The sequence below is a fragment of the Lissotriton vulgaris genome, chromosome 7 (assembly GCF_964263255.1).
Source record: "Lissotriton vulgaris chromosome 7, aLisVul1.2, whole genome shotgun sequence".
In the NCBI taxonomy this organism is placed as follows: Eukaryota; Metazoa; Chordata; class Amphibia; order Caudata; family Salamandridae; genus Lissotriton; species Lissotriton vulgaris.
The window spans coordinates 213,227,224-213,248,011 of record NC_141695.1 but is presented as its reverse complement, the minus strand read 5'-3'; the positions used below and the strand labels follow the sequence as shown (position 1 = coordinate 213,248,011).

The 20,788-nt window shown below is 45.3% G+C and overlaps 1 protein-coding gene across 2 annotated transcripts in view; it reads right to left on the bottom strand.

Annotated features, from left to right (window-relative positions):
- Window positions 1–20,788, bottom strand: part of HAUS5 (HAUS augmin like complex subunit 5) — a 308,992-nt gene that overhangs the window by 276,028 nt on the left and 12,176 nt on the right. For both annotated transcript variants that reach the window (XM_086929970.1, XM_086929971.1), the window contains exon 2: window positions 10,902–10,996. In XM_086929970.1, coding sequence (XP_086786096.1) covers window positions 10,902–10,993 — 92 coding nt within the window. In that variant the 5' untranslated portion in view covers window positions 10,994–10,996. The remainder of the gene's footprint in view (window positions 1–10,901; window positions 10,997–20,788) is intronic.

Below are 20,788 nucleotides of genomic sequence, written 5' to 3'. Positions count from 1 at the left end.
AATTCTATGTCTACCACCTCAAAATTCTTGCTTCATTTTATCCAACGTAAGTCCTCTGCTATGCCCCAAACCCTAGTCCATCATCCTGTGGTCTGCGTTCTGGGAATGTCTCGACTACTTTAAATGAGTGCTCCAGCCTGACACCCCTGCTCATGCCGATGTCCATATACATTTTGCTAAAATATTCGATTTGACCAAAATTTTAGTTGGTGAATTTTTTAGGCTTTTAAAGATATTTACTTAGTCACTTGCAGTCAGAAAGAGAACATCAAAATCCTACCTTAGTGTCATCGAACGTGTTGATGTAAAATCATATTAACACTCGATTTCTTGAACTTCAAGGTATTACACATCAGTTAAAAAAAAAAAACACTGCTGCTAATCCGCTGCATAGGAGGTCACCAGGAAGTGATCAAATGTGGGGGCAAGTTGATCATTTGTCAGTAACAATTATTACCCCTATGTTGCGTGACGAAAACAGTGTTATGTAAGGAGATTGATTTTTGAGGAAGACTTGCCTCAACTCTTTTGCGAGATTTGCCTCAAGTCTTTTGCGAGTTTTTGATTCGGTTATCAATCACGTGCTGTAGATTCGATTTTTCAAGAAAGAGTGGTTAAAGAAAAGGGAAAAAAAGAAGAAAAAAAAAAGCTCAACGGCCAGTTATAAAGGACACTGGTGCAGTCATGTCAATTCAGTAGCTGTCACAGATGTCAACTTTGCTACATCTATGGTTCAATGAAAAAGCAAAACATATTTCGGGAAGTTTACTACGCTCTTGCTACTGCTCTGCTCAACGTCGCTATAGAGCATGTTTGCCCTTAACACCCTCTCAAGGAGGCCGTTCATCACTGATTAAATAGTTCAAAACGGTTACCCCCCTCCAGCAATAGCGATATAACTGTACTGAGACCATGAACGCCTCTACACTGGAAATTTACGGCACTCTTCTGAAGAGTCGCGAGAAAACAACATATGCTTTTCTTTACATCACAGTTCAAATTGCTCAGTAAAGATGGAACAGACAATTCGACTATATTTGTTAATGGACAGAAAAAACATTAGCGGTCACATGAAAGGCTGCAATAAATGTAAACGTTGTCACTGCACTGCAGTTCATCAACATGACCATATGAAAAGCAATTTTAAATTAAACTCGTATGTGAAAAAAATAGTTTAGGGTAACATGCTGTTAAATGACAAACCCCTTACCCGCTGTTCGTCAGAAAGAGCTGGCAACATTTTTCAAACCTGGTAAAGGTCAATTACAAAACAAGAGGCAGGGTCGGTCCTCCGGAGACGCCCGTTCCTGTTGGCCGAGTACTCGCTTGAGCAGCCTAGCCATAGCCAAGCTTAGCTAATACTAAACACCGCGGCTTCCGTTTTGCCTAACTAAAAACATTTACGAGCGCCTACGCAAGCTGTATTGCACGATTGGTAATGAAAGGGTATGCTTCAGTGGGAAAGTCCCGAATACGAAGCTATACTTGGAGTCCAATCAGGATAACCACATGGCCACCACTAACACGGACCGCACGTACATTCAGCACAATGTCCGTTGTCCGTAAAGACAGCACTTCCGGGTCGCATAATAGCCAATGCCATGCCTGATAGTGTTCTGGAAATCGGAGGGGCTGGTAATATGTACGGTGACCTGGGATTGGAACGCTGGCGACACTTCGTCCAATCCTAGTACGCTGCACAATATATGGGAGCGCTCATTGGTTCTTCATGCCGCATGTGCTTCTATGGTATGTAAACATTGCCTTCGAACCGCCTTCTGTCTGCTGACTGGCAAAATGGGTGGGGGGCACAACTGGCTGGTGATCTAAATCGAGCTAATTACGGACTGATAATACATGTAAGCAGGGCTGTTTCCGCGTAGGGGCTGCAGCGGGAGGAGGGGCACATGTGTACACGAAGGAGGATGTGGTTTCAGATTTATGTTTTGCGAGGGAGGGCTATATCGCAGTCCGGAGAGGGGGCTTGCAAAAGAGCAGAGTCTGTCATGTGGTTTCCGGGGAGATGTAAAGGTGCGGGGAGAGTATGAGGTTACGTTAACATACAAATATTAAAACTGGGCACTGTGGTAGGCATCGCGGCGCCCAAGCACATTCATTAAATAAACAAGAAACCACGAAACATTTGAAAAACAAGTCAGGTCCCGGGCCGGCCAGCCAATCACAGCGCGGCCCGGGAATGACGTCACGGGGGTGTCCCGGGCCGGCAGCCAATCGCAGCGCGGCCCGGGACAAAGGGGCGGGGCTTAAAAAAAGCACCAGAAACGCCCCCGAATCGCGTTTGAGAGAAAGCGCGATTGACAGCCTCTGTCTCCCAATGGCTAGCCTCCATTTATGGAGCTAGCCAATCAGAGGCAGAGGCGGGTCATCGATCATATATAGAACTCAATAGGTTTTTTAGCGAATGCTCACTACGTGAGCATTTGCAGGCAAAACCTAAAAAACGAAGATGGCTGTAATTCACTATTAGAACATGCTACACACATCAGAGCATGTCCTCCCTTATACTTGCAATGCACCCTGCCCTTCATATTAGTCACCATAGGGGTGACTAATATGAAGCAAAGGGAAGGTTTAGGGACTGGCCAGAGGGTGCACTTGGCCAAGTTGACATGGCAGTGCTAGACTGCACACAGGCCTTGCAATGGTAGGCCTGAGACACACTTTACAAGCTGCTTCTGTGGATGGCACAACCAGGGCTGCAAGCCCACCAGCAGCATTTGATTTACAAGCCCTTGGTACACGTGGTGCACTGTTCTAGGGGCTGACAGATGAATCAAATAACCCAATCATGGAATCCAATCGGTATATCAATTTAACATGGGGAGCACTTGCACTGTGGCACCGATTAGCAGTGGCACAGTGCCCAAAGCATCAATCCAACAAAATCATATTAAAACAGATGAGGCAATCCGTCAAAAATGGAAGGGAGACTCACACCAATGATGTCAGGTCTAACAGGAGTGTGAAATGAAAGGTTGTAGAATCTCTGTTGTTTTTTTTAACATTGCAAAATGTAAATATATGTAAATGAGCTGTGCACATGTATCAGAATCTACCAGCAGCTAGAAATTCTGAAGTGCGATGGAAACTAAGATGCTAATAGGATCAAAACAAATCAAAGCACTTTTACTTGGTGATGCGCAAATAATATTCACAGCAACCGATTCTATGTCAGGACCGGAGGCAAGGATTATTCTCATCTTTTTTCCATTATTTTTCAACTCCAGCAGTCTTTAACACTTGATAGAAAACTTCCTTTCCCAATAACCAACTGGACAGGGAAAATACAACTACAACTATTCAGAACAAAAAGTGCCCCATAATAAGCCATGTCCTTCCTTTAAGCTCCCTCTATCTTTCCTGCTCCAGCAGCCAACAAATGAGTTTTTTCTACTTAATTTCGAATGTAGATGGATATTGCATGCTTAATTTTTAATGGCTATTGTTTTTCTTAGCCACAGCAAAGAGAACGCGTCTCAGCACTCCTTTCGCGAAGTGGCTGATTTGACTGGACCGCGCAAGTGAGTTGGGCTCTCCACCCATGAGAGGGCATTCCAGGTCAAAATTAGACGAGTGCGCATTTTGCTGCTCCCCAGTGGGCCGACTATTTCGAAGGGATTAGTAAATCCCCATGCCACAGCAGAGTCTGTGCCTCTCCCATCTATCTGGAGGCCTCAACGCCCCAGCAGGGGGTCTGTATTAATTTTAAAACAGCAGAGCCGATGCCCAACAAGATCGGGTCACAACTCCTCATTCTCCCACAAACCTTACAGCTGTAACTAGTGCAGGCCAAGGCCCAGGCCACAATAAATCCTCTTAGCGTTTAAGGGTGTATTGTCCTGGGTTTGACCCATCTCGGGTCTCTTGGACACACACATATTAGCTGGGATCACTCCTGGGCCACAGTAAAGCCTGACTATCGTTGCAAGGCAAGTACTAACACATTCCTACTTTTACATCACACAGGGGATGGAAGAAGAATAAATGAGGAGGAGTGCTTTTGAAAGATAGAAGAAAGCTTTTTTGTCATGCACAGGCCCCATTTGGGGGACGGGGAACCAATAGGCCCTGGGTTATCCCATCATTCACCCCAGAAGGGGACGATGATGACTCCCACTGAGACTCAAATGACAAAGTGGGCCCTACTAGGCCCTGATGCCCTCTTCCAGATGCACTTCCCATGACACCACAATCTAACTCTCGGATATGCTGGACACTGAAGACCTTGTGCACCCTCGTTCCGCCGAGTGGTTGCCGTCAGACAAGGTAGCTAGCTATGTGGCCAACTGCTTACGTAAGCCTCTGGAGAAAGAGGTGAAAGCTTGTCTTGAAACGGAGTGCCCACGCCCCTCTTTGGTGGGAAGAGTAGCCCTCAACACGGACATAGATAAGAAAATGGCCACTTTCTTGGGGAAATAGGTCTGTGACCCTAAAAAGGACATAGACCATTCCTTGCGATCTTGTTAGGATAAACTTTGGCAATCTTGTCAGGATAAACTCCAACGTCATGGGCCCCCTCACAAAGATTCTAGATATGGCTGAGGAGGCAAAGCAATCTGGTGCCCCCATTCCTCCAGATGTCCTTTCAGGGTTGGCCAAGTGGGCCGTAATTTTCCAAGACAATGCGCTGCTCTCTCCTTATCAAAGTGAACCCATAACTAGGGGACTACACTTTTACGGACGCGGGTGCAAGGGGGGCTGCTGCTCTGTGAGCCTTTTATTAAGGAACTAGCAGCCCGTCCCGACGTTGTCCGGGAGCAATTAGGCTTCAGGGCCCCCGCCCGCCCCGACGTTGTCCGTAGGTCCCCCGGAGCCTTCCTCCATATATTGCAGTTTATACCTTTATGTTTACTTTGTACGCTTTTGTAACCAGCAAACGTCACTTTTTTCTCCTATACCTCTATGTTTACTTTCTACGCTTTTGTAACCTGCACACGTAACTTTTTCCTCCTGTAATGCACCGTTTGGCTCACTTTTGTAATGCTCCGTTTGCTTCCTCTTGCTACCTGCACACGTCACTTTTTCCTCCTATACCTCGGTTTACTTTCTACGCTTTTGTAATCTGCACACGTAACTTTTTCCTCCTGTAATGCTCCATTTGGCTCACTTTTGTAATGCTCCGTTTGCTTCCTCTTGCTCACTATTGTCATTTTTGCTTCATTTTTCCGCCGCTCACCGCTCCTAACTAAATAAATAAATAAATAAATAAATAACCTACTTCATCCGCCGCTCACTGCTCCTCCCTGCCTGTCCGCCGATCCTCAACGCCTGTCCGCCGCTCCTCACCGCCTGTCCGCCCCTCCTCCCCACGCTATGTCCGCCGGTCCTCCTTGCGCTCCTGGACGCCGCTCCTCCCCGCGCTCCTCACGTCAGCACGCACGTCGCGGCCGGCACTTCTTCCAAGGGACTACTTTTTTTTCGGTACATTTTTTAAATAACGTATATTTATTACGTTTATATAGCCTATGTCCATCTGCACACCCTGACGATTACAACGATGTATCGGGTGTGTGGATTGGCGCTGTGGTTCCCGAGTTTACCCGCCTCAAACGTTCAAAGTTCTTCCTTTATAATAGTAGTATAGATTGGGAAATTTGTCTCCACGTTCACCTCCCTGGACAAGGGACAGGCTTCCATGAAAAGGATCTTCAGCCCTAAAAATGTTGGTGGGCCGGTTGTTGCAGGGACGCTCTACCAGCTGTGCCCTCTTCCAATGCCCTCTCTGAGGGCAGGTCTACCGTCATGGACACAGGCAGGATCATTCCAGGTTCAGGGGCTTCTTCCAATCCAAAGAAGTCCATAAGACTTGTGGTGCACGAGGAGCCTCCCGAGGACAGTTCCAAAGAACTAATACAGGTGAGCATTCATCTTTCTTCCAAACAAGTGTTGGGGGTTCATTTAGCACTATTCCTGTGTAACTAGAGGTCCCCGACCATTGACGCTTTGGTTCTGCAGACTGTGCAGGGTTTCCACATCTAGTTTTATGGTTCTCCAATGCAGCACTGCCGCCCGTATCCTCTTGTCCTTTCAAAGGTGCACCATATCCCCATTGATCAACAAGAAGACGATCTGCTACAAACAGATGCAATATCCATGACTTGTCTCTACCCGTCTGGATTTCTAAGCAACATTTTCCTCATGAAAAAATGGGATGGAGACCAACGGCCCGTCATAAACCTCCTGGAGTTCAATGAGTTGTTGGTTTACCGCCACTTCAAGATGGAAGGTATCCATCTTTTGAGGGACCTTCTGAGGCCTGACGACTGGATGGGATTGGAACTCAAGGACACATACCTCACAGTCTCTATCTAAGCGCCCCGCCACCCCCCATTGCAGGCTTCTACAGTTTCTATGGAAGGGACAGATGTTCAAGTTAAAGACCCTGCCATTCAGCCTCTCGTAGGCATTGTGGTTTTTCACCAAGGTGGTGGAAGTCCTGCGTGCTCACGACTTCCGTATGATTGTATACCTGGGCAATCTCCTGTTATTGGATAAATGCCCCAAGAGACTGATAGAACATCTCCAAATAATTCAGCTGCTCGAGAGCCTGGGTTTTGTCATCAATGAGAACAAATCGCTCGACTCAGACTAGGCAGACAACATTTCTAGGCTTTGTCATCAACTCATTGGAAAATACACTAAACCGTCCCTCAGCGAGAGTTGAAGACAATTCTGTCAAAACAAATAGACATCTCTGCGCCAAATTGCCTGCGTCGTGTTTCTCTGGCACTCCTCCAAACAGGCAATATTCCGGAGTCTGCTACAATATGCGGCACTTCAGAGACTCAAGGCATTTCATCTTCGCAGGGGCCTAAATTACTCGGAAGTGGTTCCCCTGTCGGAAGAAGTGAAAGAGGAAATGTAATGTTGGGTCACTCATATGAGAGGTATGGAACGGGACGGCAATCTTCGGATTCGACCCAGAAGGTAAAATGTGGTGTCCTCCTAAAGATGGAAAACATCTCGGTGGTCTCATATCAATCACCAGGGAGGCTACAGGTCGAAGGTTCTAGGGGTTCTAACCAAGGAGTTCGGGGCAGTTTGTATAACCAACAATGTATCAGTCATGGGAGAATATCTCCCAGGCATATCCAAGAAGGTAGTAGACTGTTGCTCCAGAAAATGGGGGGATATGAGCCTGTGGAGATAGAGAACAGATTTACAGTGAACCTCTTTGCATCACGATAGGGCCATCAGCTGATGCAATATTTCTGCTGGAGACAGAATCCGCATGGTGGCAATAGATACATTCCTCCAAGATTGGACCCAGGAAGTGGGTTATGTGTCCTGCGATAATTATGAGGCGGTCAGCCCACATAAGGAGGCAAAGGGTGAACATAGTGCTGATCACACGGATTTGGAAATCGCCAAGTATGGATCACAGTTCTTCTAGAACTTGCTTGGGATTTTCCAATCAATCTAGCCCACTCTCAGTTTCTCCTCCAGGACCCGCTTAATAACCTTCACCAGTAAATCCAGTAGGGCAATATGTTCTTAAGGTTTTGAGGATTACAGGGAGAGGAAGAGTCCCTGGACTTTCACAGGAGGCAGAAAAATTATTGGCTAAAGTGTAAACTGACAGCACTGTCAAATGCTACAAGTCCACATGGTCGGGAGGGATTCGTAGGAGTCAGCAAAAGAAGGAGGATTCCATAGGGTACGATATTGTCCAAGACATGAACTGCCTATCTTCGCTGGCTTCAGAGGGTCTGGCTTACAGGATAGTCAATACCTTCAGGTCGGCTATTTCAGCAGGACATATCCCTTTGCAGGGATGCCCAGTAGGAGAACACCCTCTGGTAAGTAAGTTAATGAGGGACATCTAACTATTGATTCCACTGGATCTAAGATACTCATCCTTTTGGGACATTAACAGATCTTAAATCTGTTCCTGTCATGGCAGAGTAATGAATATCTATCTCGCAAGGAGCTGTTCAGCAAAATGGTGATGTTGCGGTCTTATTTATTGCCGCAGTCTCAGACATTCGAACATTAGATAGCTCAGGTAAAGTATTTATGGGGTCAGATTCCACATCTCCAGGACAAAATGCAACTCTAGAATGGTGTCCTAGCCAGATTTTTATAATATTCCAAAAATTGTGCGTGGTACGGTGCTTTAAGGAATATGAAAATAGGACGGAGGAGCATTGGCCTCCTGGGGAACAGCAAACCCTTATATCGCTAGAGGGTGCGATGAACAGCAAATCCTTATATCACTAGATGGGTATGATGAACTTTGCAAGAGGCAGGGATTGACGTGTCACAATTTGAAGCCCACTGAGTTAGAGGGGCCATGGCCTCTAAGGTTTTTTCTCGGGATGCAAGGCCAGAAGACATAAGCAAAGCAGTAGACTGGTCTTGGGAATCCAGGTTTAAAAGATTCTACTTTAAACCAGTCCTGCATATGGCATCTTAGGTGGTGGACAAGCTTTGAACAAGCATAATTCTCGCCTCTGGTCCAGACATAGAATGTAACATTTCCTGGCTTTGTAACAGAAAGTTTCAATTCTATTAAGTACACGGAGGATAGTAATATTCCCAGCCAAGGTTTCAGAGAACGTTCCCTACCCTGGATTGTTACAGGGTCTATTTAAATCTTATACTTCTGGTTACGCATTCAGGTTCCCTCCATAAGGTATACCTAATGAAAATACGTTATCACAGTTAGAGTTTTACTTAAGAGGATTATTCTTAAAGTTGAGTTTGACTTTATGATGATGAGATCTTGGTTTGAAGATTTGGTTACAGATGTACGTTTTTTTGTTCCAGGTGTGGACAATTCCAAAGGGGAATAACAAAACAAGATTCTTGGGCTGCTGTCGGATGAAGAAAGAGGGAGATTAAATAAAGACAGGGCTTAGTATGAAATACTCTTTAATCTGATAGGTTGAAATTGTTTATTTCCTATGCCGGCGGTTATTCGGAAAGGTGGTTTTCTATCAAGTGTTTAAGGTTGCTGTAGTTAAAAATAAAGGAAGAAAAATGAGCAAAATCCTCACCTCCATGACCTTAATAGAACTGAAACTTTCCGTAACGAAAGCTAGGAAATTTTACATTTCCACACATCTTATTTAAGTGCTAGATAGTGTTATCAGTAAAACTGTATGTCTGTGCAACTTTAGTGGTCATTTCAATCGTAAATGTGCTATATGGAAATGACAGTGCGTGGCGGCACAATACTTTAGTGATATATTTGCAACAGTGTGCTCCAGAGTGGCAAGAGTGTAGTATGTAACTGGTGGTTACATACCAGTTACATACTACACTCTTGCCACTCTCCTGCTGAATACATTTGCCACACTGTGTGAAGCTAGAATATATTTCACAATCCTTAAGACACGGATGTCAGGACCCTCACTCTGAAAAATGTTCCAGCATCACTAGTGCAAAGGTGCTGAACTATGTCCCTAAATACAGTTTTAAAACCAACCCTTGCAAGTAATCCCAAACAGGATTCAGAGGGAACCTTTCAGCATTTTTTGTTGCTGTGTTTTTTACTTCAAAATCCATGTCAACAGAGAATGTGTTCCCTATATGTAATCATACACAACCATCCCACTTCCGTATGACTTCCAAACATAAATTGATATGGATTTAACCTAACGGCCAGAGCAGACAACTTTGGATCTGAGGAACCAGGTTCGAGTCCTGGCATTGGCCAAATCACTTAATCTCCTGTGCTTGGGGAAAAAAAATTAGGCTGACCATATGTAATGTAATCTGGTTATCATGTACAAGTTCCAATGAGCTTGGCCAGTGTGATAGTTTTCATACTACATACAACTGCAATATATCTCAAAACAAAACCCTTTCAGGCGTAGAGTGACGCATAAATTATGCAAAAAAGAAGGAGAGAACTCTGGGTAGTTCTCAAGTTTAGGTGGAAAGCAGCTCCTGTTAGAGCACTCTCAACACCAGCGACACTCTAGATCTGCTCACCTCAAATGTCTGTTTTTCTATCAAAGTTTTTAAGCATAGGATTAGCACAGTGCTATCCACGCCGAGATTGAAAATGACAAAGTTTTTGCAATTTATACAGCAAAGTCTTTACGCATAGGACTAGTACAGTGCTGTCCTTGCCGAGCTATAAAATTGCAAAAGCCATTTCTCACTCCAGACACAATATTACAGCTTTGAATTAGTGAAATACCAACTCAAGCCAACCTGAAATGAGCAAAAGCAACCCCTGACACAGTGTTGCACTCTAATTAGAGCTCTTCAGAGAGGTATAGCTTTGTCCAGACACAAGGGAGCACCCAGTATATATATATATATATATATATATATATATATATATATATATATATATATCCATATCCAAGTCCAGTCCAAACTGCACCACTGGTCCTCATTTTAACTCAAAAATGGAGGCAAGGCCTTACCCCATACTCTGCTTTTTTCACAATTTACTAAAAATCACTGGTATTACCTAAAACAAATTCTAAAAGCCTTGTGAATTTAGTGAACATATGCAGTAGGCCAGCATTCCACTCTGAAAAGATTTCAGTTCCAGTGGTGTTCATCATCCGTCACTTATGTGCAGATCAATACCCTGGCCACAGTCCAAGAAAGACAAATCAAAGTGAGTGGTCAATGTAGTGACATTTAGGAATAATTGCTGTTAGAGGAACAGAGTACGTTATTTTGGTAATTCACAGTATTTTGAAAGCCTGTCTACAACTACTACTACATTAAAACAAATTGCACCTACATCGTGTTGGTTAAAGCTAGTTGGGTCACAAACGTTTGTTGCTCTAAACATTGGACTGTGGTTCTAAAACATTTAGGAAGCAATGGTCTACACTGTCATGTTCTAAAGTGTAGGCAAGGCACAAATTCGAGATGTGGGTCAAAGCATACAATTATACATATTTACATACTTCTTGGATGCAGAAACAGATGGAACATGCTGAGGTGAGAGGCCCATCTCATTCGCCGCCCATTCCCTTAACTCATTGTGCAAGCCCTCCATACTCTAGAAACGTGAAAAAACAAAAGAATATTATTTCAATTTTATTGAAAATATAAAGTGCTTTTACTAAGGCCCTGAACGTACAAATAGGGAAGAATAATCACATCAAGAGAAAAAAATCATGCCAAAATAGGTGCAATGCAACAGGGTGAGGACATTTTCCGTAAGAAGGATATGGGACAAAATTCCAAGGTTAATTTACTAACCAGAAACAAAAAGCATTTGCAATGCAACAGGTCTCGCATTTGCGAGAGTTAGAGCTATCGGCATTGTAAATGAAAATGTCTTTTCACCATGGGTTTTGGTTTGGAGTGGAGTGGATGTATGTGGTTTGGAGTGAATTATGTGGGTTGTATTGGAATTGTTAGTTGTGGAACTGTGTGGGGTGGGATTGTTATGGTGTGTAGTGTACTTGTGTAGTGGAATTATGCATCATGGTGAACAGTTGGGGTGAGAGAGGGACATAATTAATAGAAAGAGAGGGATAGGTAGTTTGTGCACAAAGTGGTGTATGAAGTCCAGACACAAGAGCAGAGTGTGTGAGAAGGTGAGAAAGAAGGGGAGAACAGGTCACAGACACATACTGCGTGGGTTTGAGGGACATAAATGTTGAAAAAGCACAGGATAGAAACTGTAGTGAACCAATATGAGAGAAGCGGGAAGAGTGTGTCAGAGAGCAAGAGAGAGGTGTGAGAGAGTACAAGAGAGTGGGAGAGGGATGAGCCACCCAGGTCTCCGGCTTGGTCTTCTGAATTGCAGATCCTTGGTAAAGCATGCCCATGAAATCAACATCCTTGTCCAGGACTCACGGCTAGATCTGCTATTTTTGACAGAAACTTGGCTAACCCCGCACAACGACTTCGGTGGCCAATGCAACTCCCCCCGGCTACCAAATATGCTGCCTAAATAGGCCAATCGGTAGAGGCGGAGACCTAGCCATACTTTTTAAAGATCACCTTAAATGCAGAATCGAGACCGGATCTGTTAAAGATTGTGAGAACTGCTACTTCACTATCCAGATCTCTCCTTCCACCTCCCTTTCCGGATTACTTGTGTACCGACCCCCAGGATCCCTAGGGGAATTTACCAGCACTCTGATGGACCATATCTTACTCAAGTCCATCTCGGTCTCTAATTTCCTCCTCCTAGGGGACTTTAATATTCATTTTTTGGACCCCACGTATAATACCGCAGCTAACCTGCTTGCAGATCTCACCACAGCTGACCTCCTCCTGCAAAATCCTAAAGCCACCCACGAGAAGGGTCAACTCCTAGACCCCATTTTCTCTAACATTGCGAACCTGTACGCCCAGGACCCCACCCCCCTGCCCTGGACAGACCACATGCTGATACCAATGCACTGGTCACTCGATACATCACCAGGGCCCTCTCATAAAACCAGGGTACAAACCAGACGATGGCATAAATTAGTTCCAGAGGTATGGGAAGCCAAACTACGCAATACCATCCCCTCTTTATCCACGGACCCCAATACCGCGGACAGAGAACTCATGGATTGGCTAGTTCAACCCCTAGATAGCTCCATTCCACTAACCACCTCGCTAAAACACATGAAAAGAATCAGTCCCTCCCCCTGGTACACACCCGCCCTTGCCTCCCTCAAAAAACATTGCAAAAAGACAGAACGCCGATGGAGAAAATACAAATCAGCTGAGGAGAAAAGCGCCTACCTCTGCTCCATGAAAGCTTATAAACAAGCCCTACATGACGCTAAAAAGACTTATTTTGAAGAAAAGATAAAAAATTCTGCCTGCTCATCCAAGGAGACCTTCTCCATTTTTAAAGAACTCCTCCGTGTCCCTGCCCCCCCCCAGAAACCCATGGACCCCAAAGAAGCAGAGGAAAAATGTGCCATGTTGGCCTCCTTCTTCGATGAAAAAATAAAAAAAATACTCTCCTCCCTCCCACCTGCCAACTCCAACATCTCAGAAAGAGCCAAAGAGCTGGCGCCTCTCGTAGACAAAGCGCCTCCCGTAGACAAACCCTTTCTAGAGTCGCTTGGCCCAGTTTCAGAAGAGGAAGTTAGAATCACATTTACCTCAACCAAGAGCGGAGCCCCTAGCGACCCGGTCCCCATACGCTTCGCAAAAATCATCGTGCAGACTATAGTCCCTCAACTAACTGCCCTGATCAATATCTCACTGGAGCAAGGAGTGGTCCCTTCCACCTGGAAGGAAGCCGTAGTCAAAGCGCTTCTCAAGAAACCGTCGCTTGACCCTACCGACCTCTCCAACTACAGACCCATTTCACTTCTCCCCTGGATAGGCAAAGTCGCCGAAAAATTAGTTAACAAAAAGTTGTCACAATACCTCGAGTCAAACCATCTTCTCAACGACTCGCAGACTGGCTTCAGACCTGGCCAAGGCACAGACACTGCACTCCTTGTGGCAGTGGAAAGAACCAGGGAAATTATCGACTCAGGAGGATCAGTGGCAGTGGTCCTCCTAGACCTGAGTGCGGCCTTTGATACGGTCAGCCACCAGGTCCTAATCCACCGCCTCGGGACTGTCGGGGTCAAGGGCAAAGCCCTGATGTGGCTCTCGTCCTTTCTCTCCCGACGCTCTTATCAAGTATGGGAAGGCGAAAGCCGCTCATCTTCCATCCCCCTCCAGTGCGGTGTGCCACAGGGCTCCTCTCTGAGCCCTACGTTATTTAACGTTTATATGGCCCCACTGGAGGAACTTGTCTCATCCTTCGGAGTCACTATCGTCAGCTACGCCGACGACACACAACTGGTGGTTACACTCTCCCACCCCAAACTCGAGCCCTCCAACCTCCACGACTGCCTCTCCAGCGTATACCAGTGGATGAGCGACTCCGCCTTGAAGCTCAATGGCTCCAAGACAGAGATCCTGGTCCTTGGACAAAAAACTATCAACATCCCTTCCAACTTCTGGCCCGCCTGCATGGGCGAACCTCCCACTCCCAAAAAGGAGGTCAAGAGCCTCGGTGTGTGGCTGGAGACCGACCTTACCTTCCGGACCCAGGCCAGAAAGACTGCTGGAACCTGCTACGGGTTACTTAAATCTTGCAGGAAAGTAATCCCTCTCCTACCCCTCCAGTCGCGCCTTATGCTGATCCGGGGCTTAATCCTATCCAGGCTGGATTATAGCAACGCCATCTACCTGGGCGCCCCGGAATCCACCTTCCAAATTCTGCAAAAGGCTCAAAACGCCGCCGCCAGACTCCTAACAAGCACCCCGGCCAGATCATCGGCCAAACCCGCTCTTAGGAAGCTACACTGGCTCCCGATCAAAGAAAGGGTCACGTTCAAGGCCCTCTGCCTGGCCCACAAGGCTCTCCATAACACCGGCCCCCCCATACTAAACAATTGGATCACCCCCTACAGACCCACGAGAGCGCTCCGCTCAGAGCACGGAAACCTTATCACGATCCCCAAGGTGAAAAAGGCCCGGATAGGGGGCCGCCGCTTCTCGGTAAACACCGGACTCAAGTGGAACGCACTCCCCCTGAACCTCAGAACAGAGCCTGATCTACTCCGGTTCAGAAAAACCCTCAAAACTCTCCTCTTCCCCTAAACCGGTCTCTTACCTACCCGCTCCCCCCCCCATGAGTTACAAGGTCCTAGCGCTGGGATACCCTCGTGGTGACTACGCGCTCTACAAAACTTTAAAATAAATAAATAAATGAGTCGGAGGGACAATGAGAAGGGAGAGGCGAGAGGTACAAGAAGGTAGTATGTGTGAGCTGGGGGTTTAACGAGGAGAGAGGGAGTGTGAAGAAGAGATGAGAGGAGGCAGTTTAATTGTGAGAAGAGATGGGGTAGTGGGACAGTGAGGGAGAGATCAGAGGTGCAGTGGGAGTGTGGGGGAGAGATAGGTTTGGTGGAAGTGTGAGGTAGAGATGGGTTATATTGGACTTGTTTGTTGTGGAATTTTGTGTTGTAGAATTGTGTGGTGTGGAGTTGTGTAGTGGAAATATGTGGTATGGTGTGTTTTTTTCAATTATGTGAATAGTAATTAAATGGCATTAACTGTTGTTGAAAATATGTGGAGCGTGATTGTGTGGTATGGAGTTATGTGCAATGGTGTTGTGGAGTGGCATGTTGTGGATTTGAATTATGTGGTGTGCTGTTTAATTTCCACAATATGCCACAAAATTTGTGTTGCGCTTTGGAGGCTTATTACGTATTCTGAATGATGCAGAAGGCATGGGTCAACCTGCATTCCGAGTACCTTTTTGAATTTAGGGGGCAACAAAAAAGGCAAATAAGCAACTCAGAAACTGACAGATGTTTCAATGACAAAACTCAACCAACCAGACTTTGAGGTGGGCCACTGTTAATGCATTAGGACGGGGCGCATTGGATTCGCCTACAGCCCCAATGGTGGGAGATGGCTCTGCACTTCCTATTCCCAAGGGGGCCCTTTTGCTCTCAACTTGTGTTCGCTGTATGCAGTGTGATGAACAGACACTGTACCTTAAACACTCTGATGTGTAGTGTGCAGAGCGCTGACTTTCAGAACTTCTCAATGGTTGAACGCTTAATAAACAAGAGTTAGAGCTATTGGCCTTGTATATTACAATGTCTTTTACCCATGTGTTTTGCTTTGGAGTGATGAGGATGTATTTGGTTTGAAGAGGAATTATGTGGGTTGGATTGGAATTCTTAGTTTTGGAATTGTGTAGGGTGAAATTGTGTGGTGTGGAGTGGATTTGTGTAGTGGAATTAAGTGGCATGGTGGGTAGATAGGGGTTGGGCAGTAAAACATAATTAAGAAGACAAACGCAGGAGCTGTAGCAGCAACCAGGAGTTAGGGGACCAACAGAGGAGCTGTGTGGGATGTAGGCTGCCTCGGTCATTAACAACGCCAATGTTTACTTTTAGGCAATGTCTTTTACCCATTTGTTACGGATTGGAGAGGATGTATGTGGTGTGGAATTATGTGGGTTGGATTGGAACTGTTAGTTGTGGAATTGTGTGGTGTGGAATAGTGATGTGTGGAGTGGATTTGTGGAGTGCAATTATGTGGCATGGTGTGCAGTGCAATTATGTGCATAGTAATGATGTGGGATTGAGTGCGGAGTGTAATTATGTGGATGGTAATTATGTGTATTGGAATTGTGTTGTGATATGTAGTGGAGTTTCAATTATGTGATGAGCTACTCAATTTTTTGGCATGATGTGGAATTCGATTGTGTGGTTTGGATATGTGGTGTGCTGTGTTGTTGAGTTGAATTATGAGGTTTGTTGTTGAATTATGTGGTGTGGAATGGAAATGTGAGGAGTTGAAATGTGTGGCGTTTAGCACAATTATGCTGATTGGAATTATGCGGCATGGTGTGGAGTGTATTTATGCGTCAATACACAATATATACCCTGAAGTCTAATGAAGAAGAACAAAGAATACCAAAACTAACCAAGACTCTTTAAAAATACACAAAATGTGTATGGATTCCCATCACTCACCATTCCAGGTGACATGCTTCATCATCTGGGTCGCCTTTGACAGGGCTAACACTCCACCCTAATGATGGAGGAGCCCAAGGATGTTTTCAAAGTTGTTAGCGGGTTTAATTTGTTGAGAGTATGGGAGAAAAGTGCAGTGCAAAAGTGTGGTGTAAATTCTAAAATTGAAGTGAATAAAAGTGATATAAACTCAAAACAATAAACAACATAAAGTATACACTGTGAAGCAATCTTCTCACAGCCAACATTTCTCGAGCCTCTTGGAAAATCTCAAGAGTATGGAGGAAAAACCTCACCCCACCTGGCAACAAGCTCAGTACAAAGGAGGCACCGCTCTCTCCGTCGGTACCTCAGACGGTCATCCAAGCCGTCGGGGAGGTTATTTATGCGGACTGTTGCTATGTGACAGAGTGGTTTTACGTGGGGTGCATTTATGTGGTACTGATCAGAATGAAATTATTTTACATTGAGTAGAAGAATGTTGAGTGTAATTATGTTGGTTGGTGTTGAATTGTGTGGCAGTGATTTGTGTGGTGAGGAATTATGTGGTGTTGTATGTCACACTAAACATCCAGGTATGCCACAAGGTACCCAGGTGAGTGGAGCAAATCTGTTTATTTTGCTTCTTCTTCAAACAGTATTCATATTATTGAAGATTACAGATTTGCCCAAGAATTAAACAATGTAGTCAAGTTAGAGGTTCAGGATTAAAACCCAAGTCTACTGGCTTCACAGTCAACAATTTAAGCTCCAGATCTTTAAGAAAATCGATGGTGTACATGGCGTATGTGTGCCTTTGTGTGAACCTATAGTGTTATGTAGTGGCTGCTATTTTAGCATATTATTTGAAAAGTTTTATTTACATTTCCAAGATTGCTGATTTGTACTTAGCAACATAACAATTTTTTTAAAGTTTGCAAATTGCCACATGAATGTGCTTGTGTAAGAAGCCTCGGAAAAGCTTGTCGAGGATTCCAGAGCTAAGGAAAAAGCAAAGAGTTAGAACTATTGGCGCTGAAAATGACAATGTCTTTTACCCAGGAGTTATGGAGTGGGAGTATGTAGTGTGGAGTGGAATTATGTGGGTTGTATTGGAATTGTTAGTTGTGGAATTGTGTGGGTGCACCCTTAGTCCAACAGTCTTTACTCTAGCACAGTGTGCATACAATGTCTGCTACCTTTACCCTGCAGCGAACTTTGACAGATAACACTGGTTAGAATAATAAAGTTAAAAAAAAGATGGACACTGCGGAATCTTTTGGTAATCTTTCTTGAACATATTCATTTCATTAATCTTTATTTCGATCACAGATCATAAAAGATGCAGAACAATACATACATTTAAAAACTTATTAAACATAATGTGATCCAAATTTATAAGAGGTAGTTAAAATGTAGATAAGACATTTGTGGAAAGCCGCTGGTCATGTCCATTTATACCAGACTTTGCATCATTCGGCTACGGGTGAACCACAGTGAAGTTAAAAATTTTGACAGTGCAAAAACGATAGGAGGGGAGAGATCAGATTTTAGGACTCTATAAGCGGTTTGGTGAGATCTAAAACCCAAGTTCCTGAGCATCGGAACAAGCCAATATTTCCTGCTCCGCTCGTAGCCCTTGCAGAAAAGGACCGCATGCATGTCGTCCTCCTTCGGGTGTGCACACATTGGGCAAATTGATGTAGTGGAGCAGGCTGACCAAGATGCTGTGAACGAAGCTAGAGGGAGGCATCCATAACGCCATTGTAAAAACAGTTTCCTGGTTAATGCAGGGGAAATCTCATCTAGAGTTTTTTCAAGGGAATAGGTATCTTTTATTTTCAAGAATAAATTTGTCAGAGACCCCTCACGAGTATCATTAGAGGCTCTGGTAAGCATCATGGCGTAGTAGGTATTCGCGAGTGCCTTTTTTGGGATCTTGGTACAGGAATTAAGAGGGTCTGTCCATAGTTCCGGGAATCCCATTTCCTCGCACCTTCCCTTGACGTAAGTCAACCAAGGAATCCTCTTTATGCTCCGTAGTTCCAGGAATTCTTGTAGTTCTTCTCTATAGCTTGCGAGATCTGGGCTAGACCACAAACGCCTCCAGAATTTTAGGGGTTTTAGTCCTAGCTCCTCTGTAATGGGTCTGATTCCCAAATCCAACCTGAGTGGTAGTAGTGGGGTGCTCTGGGGGAGGGCAGCTACCTGTCTCAAAAACTTGTTCTCCGTGGTCTGTAACTTGGGGTACTGGGTGTATCCCCACAACTCTCCCCCGTAAGTGACCCCTGCCCTAGCTTGTGTTTTGTATATGTGAATAACTGGGGTGAATGGTCGATAGCTAGATTTATTTGCCAGACGCAAAGTGCCACCCGCCAACTGTGCCAGTTTGATGGTCACTTTGGCCTGGTGGGTTGACCAAGTTAAGTGTTCGTTTATAGTGATCCCCAGGTATTCGATATTATGCACCCGTTCTAATTGAACCATGCCTAGCTTGGGAGGGGTTCTATTTCGGGAGTTGGGATTTAAAATCATGAATTTTGTTTTTTGAGGATTGACTTCCAGTCCCCGGTCGGAGCAGAAGTTAAGGAAGCCGTCCAAAATGCGCTGAATCCCCATAGGGGATTTAGACAGCAACAGGGTGTCGTCTGCAAACATAATTGCAGGCACCCTGTTGCCAGTCAACTTGGGGGCGTCCGAGTTGGCAATCCTGTTAAGGTGGGCAATTACCCCGTTCACGAAGATGCAAAACAGGGTGGGTGCAAGTACACAACCCTGTCTTACACCTCTGCGAACGGGGAACCGCTCAGTTAGTTTTCCACCTTTGCCACACCTAACGCGGGCATAGTTATTAGTATGGAGTCTTATCAGGATTGCCAAGATATCGGCGGGGACATTGAGTTCTTTCATGACATTCCACAGCCTAGCTCTAGGCACCAAATCGAAGGCGGCACGTAGGTCTACAAAGATGGTATAGAGACTACCGCCTTCGATTATCGCTGTTCTCCAATAGAGCAGTTATAACCTAAATATTTGGTCTGTGGTGGATACACCCTCCCGGAATCCTGCCTGGTATGGGGACAGGATATCCATTTCTTGGATCCACGCTTGCAAACGATTTAAGATCAGTCTGCCAAAAGGTTTTTGAGAAATATCTATCAGACTGATAGGTCGATAGTTGGACGGGAGCAGGGGGGATCCCTTTTTATAGATTGGGACTACCTCTGCTCCCGTCCAAGTATCAGGCACAGTCATTCCCTCCTGGATGGCATTAAATATTAGTGTGAGGTACGGTGCCCAGATCCCTGGTTCCTGTTTGAACAGGTCCCCCGGGACCCCGTCCAATCCCGGGGCTTTTCCAGCAGCTAGACCTTTAATGGCCTCCCTTACCTCTTTTTCAGTAAATACAGCCCCCGAAGGGGTAGGTGCGGGCAGAAGACTCACGGTGCAAGAATCCTGACCTCTCTCAGCGTATAGTGCTTCAAAGTGGGCCTGCCACACCGAGGCGGCTATGTTAGGTTCTATTGCCGATGATAACTCACCCGTACCATTCGCTACTACACGCCAAAATTTGCGTGAGTCTCTGGTTGATAATGCCTTCACGAGATTCTCCCAATAGTCGTAGTCCCATTCCGCCCTAGCATTCACTAGGAGGGACTTGTACTTATTTCTTCTCTCGCGGATTACTTCCCTGCTAAGGCGTCCCTTTATAGCAGATAGCAAATGAGCCTTAGCCTTCCTACATGTAGCATTATACCAAGAGGTCTTTGGCTTATAGCCCTTCCTTTCCATGGAAGTTATAAACAGGTCTTGTTCGAGGGAATCTGTGATATTTTTGTGAATTATTGCTAGTTCCCTTCTGGTGTCTTCGTCTGGGTTTTTGATGCCCAGATCAAAGGCACTCTCTAGTAAGGGAACTAACCTTTCATAGAGGCGGGGTAGTTTGTCTGTACTGCTAGCCAGCTTCTCCCACTTCACTTTCCTACGGTTAGTTTCAAGTAGGAGACCCGACTTATCGATCCCAGATCCCTGTGATGTGTCCTTACTACCGGGAAGGGAGTATGTCAGTTCCAGGGAGTTATGATCACTATCGTTTCTTGGGCACACTTTAAAGTCAACTATTGCTGGCCACATAGAGGTTTTGACCATGATGTAGTCGAGTCTAGATTCACTACCAGATTTGTTGTAGGTCGGGTTACTAGGTATATCCGAGCTACAACGGCCATTACATGCCCTAAGACCGAAATTAAGAGTAAGGGCGTTTATTTGTAGGGCTAGGGGAGTCCAGGCCCTTGGCGGTGGCGCCGCCGTCTCAGGTATAAGCCAGCAGGAATCTTCATCTAGGGAAGGGCCGTCGCGTAATC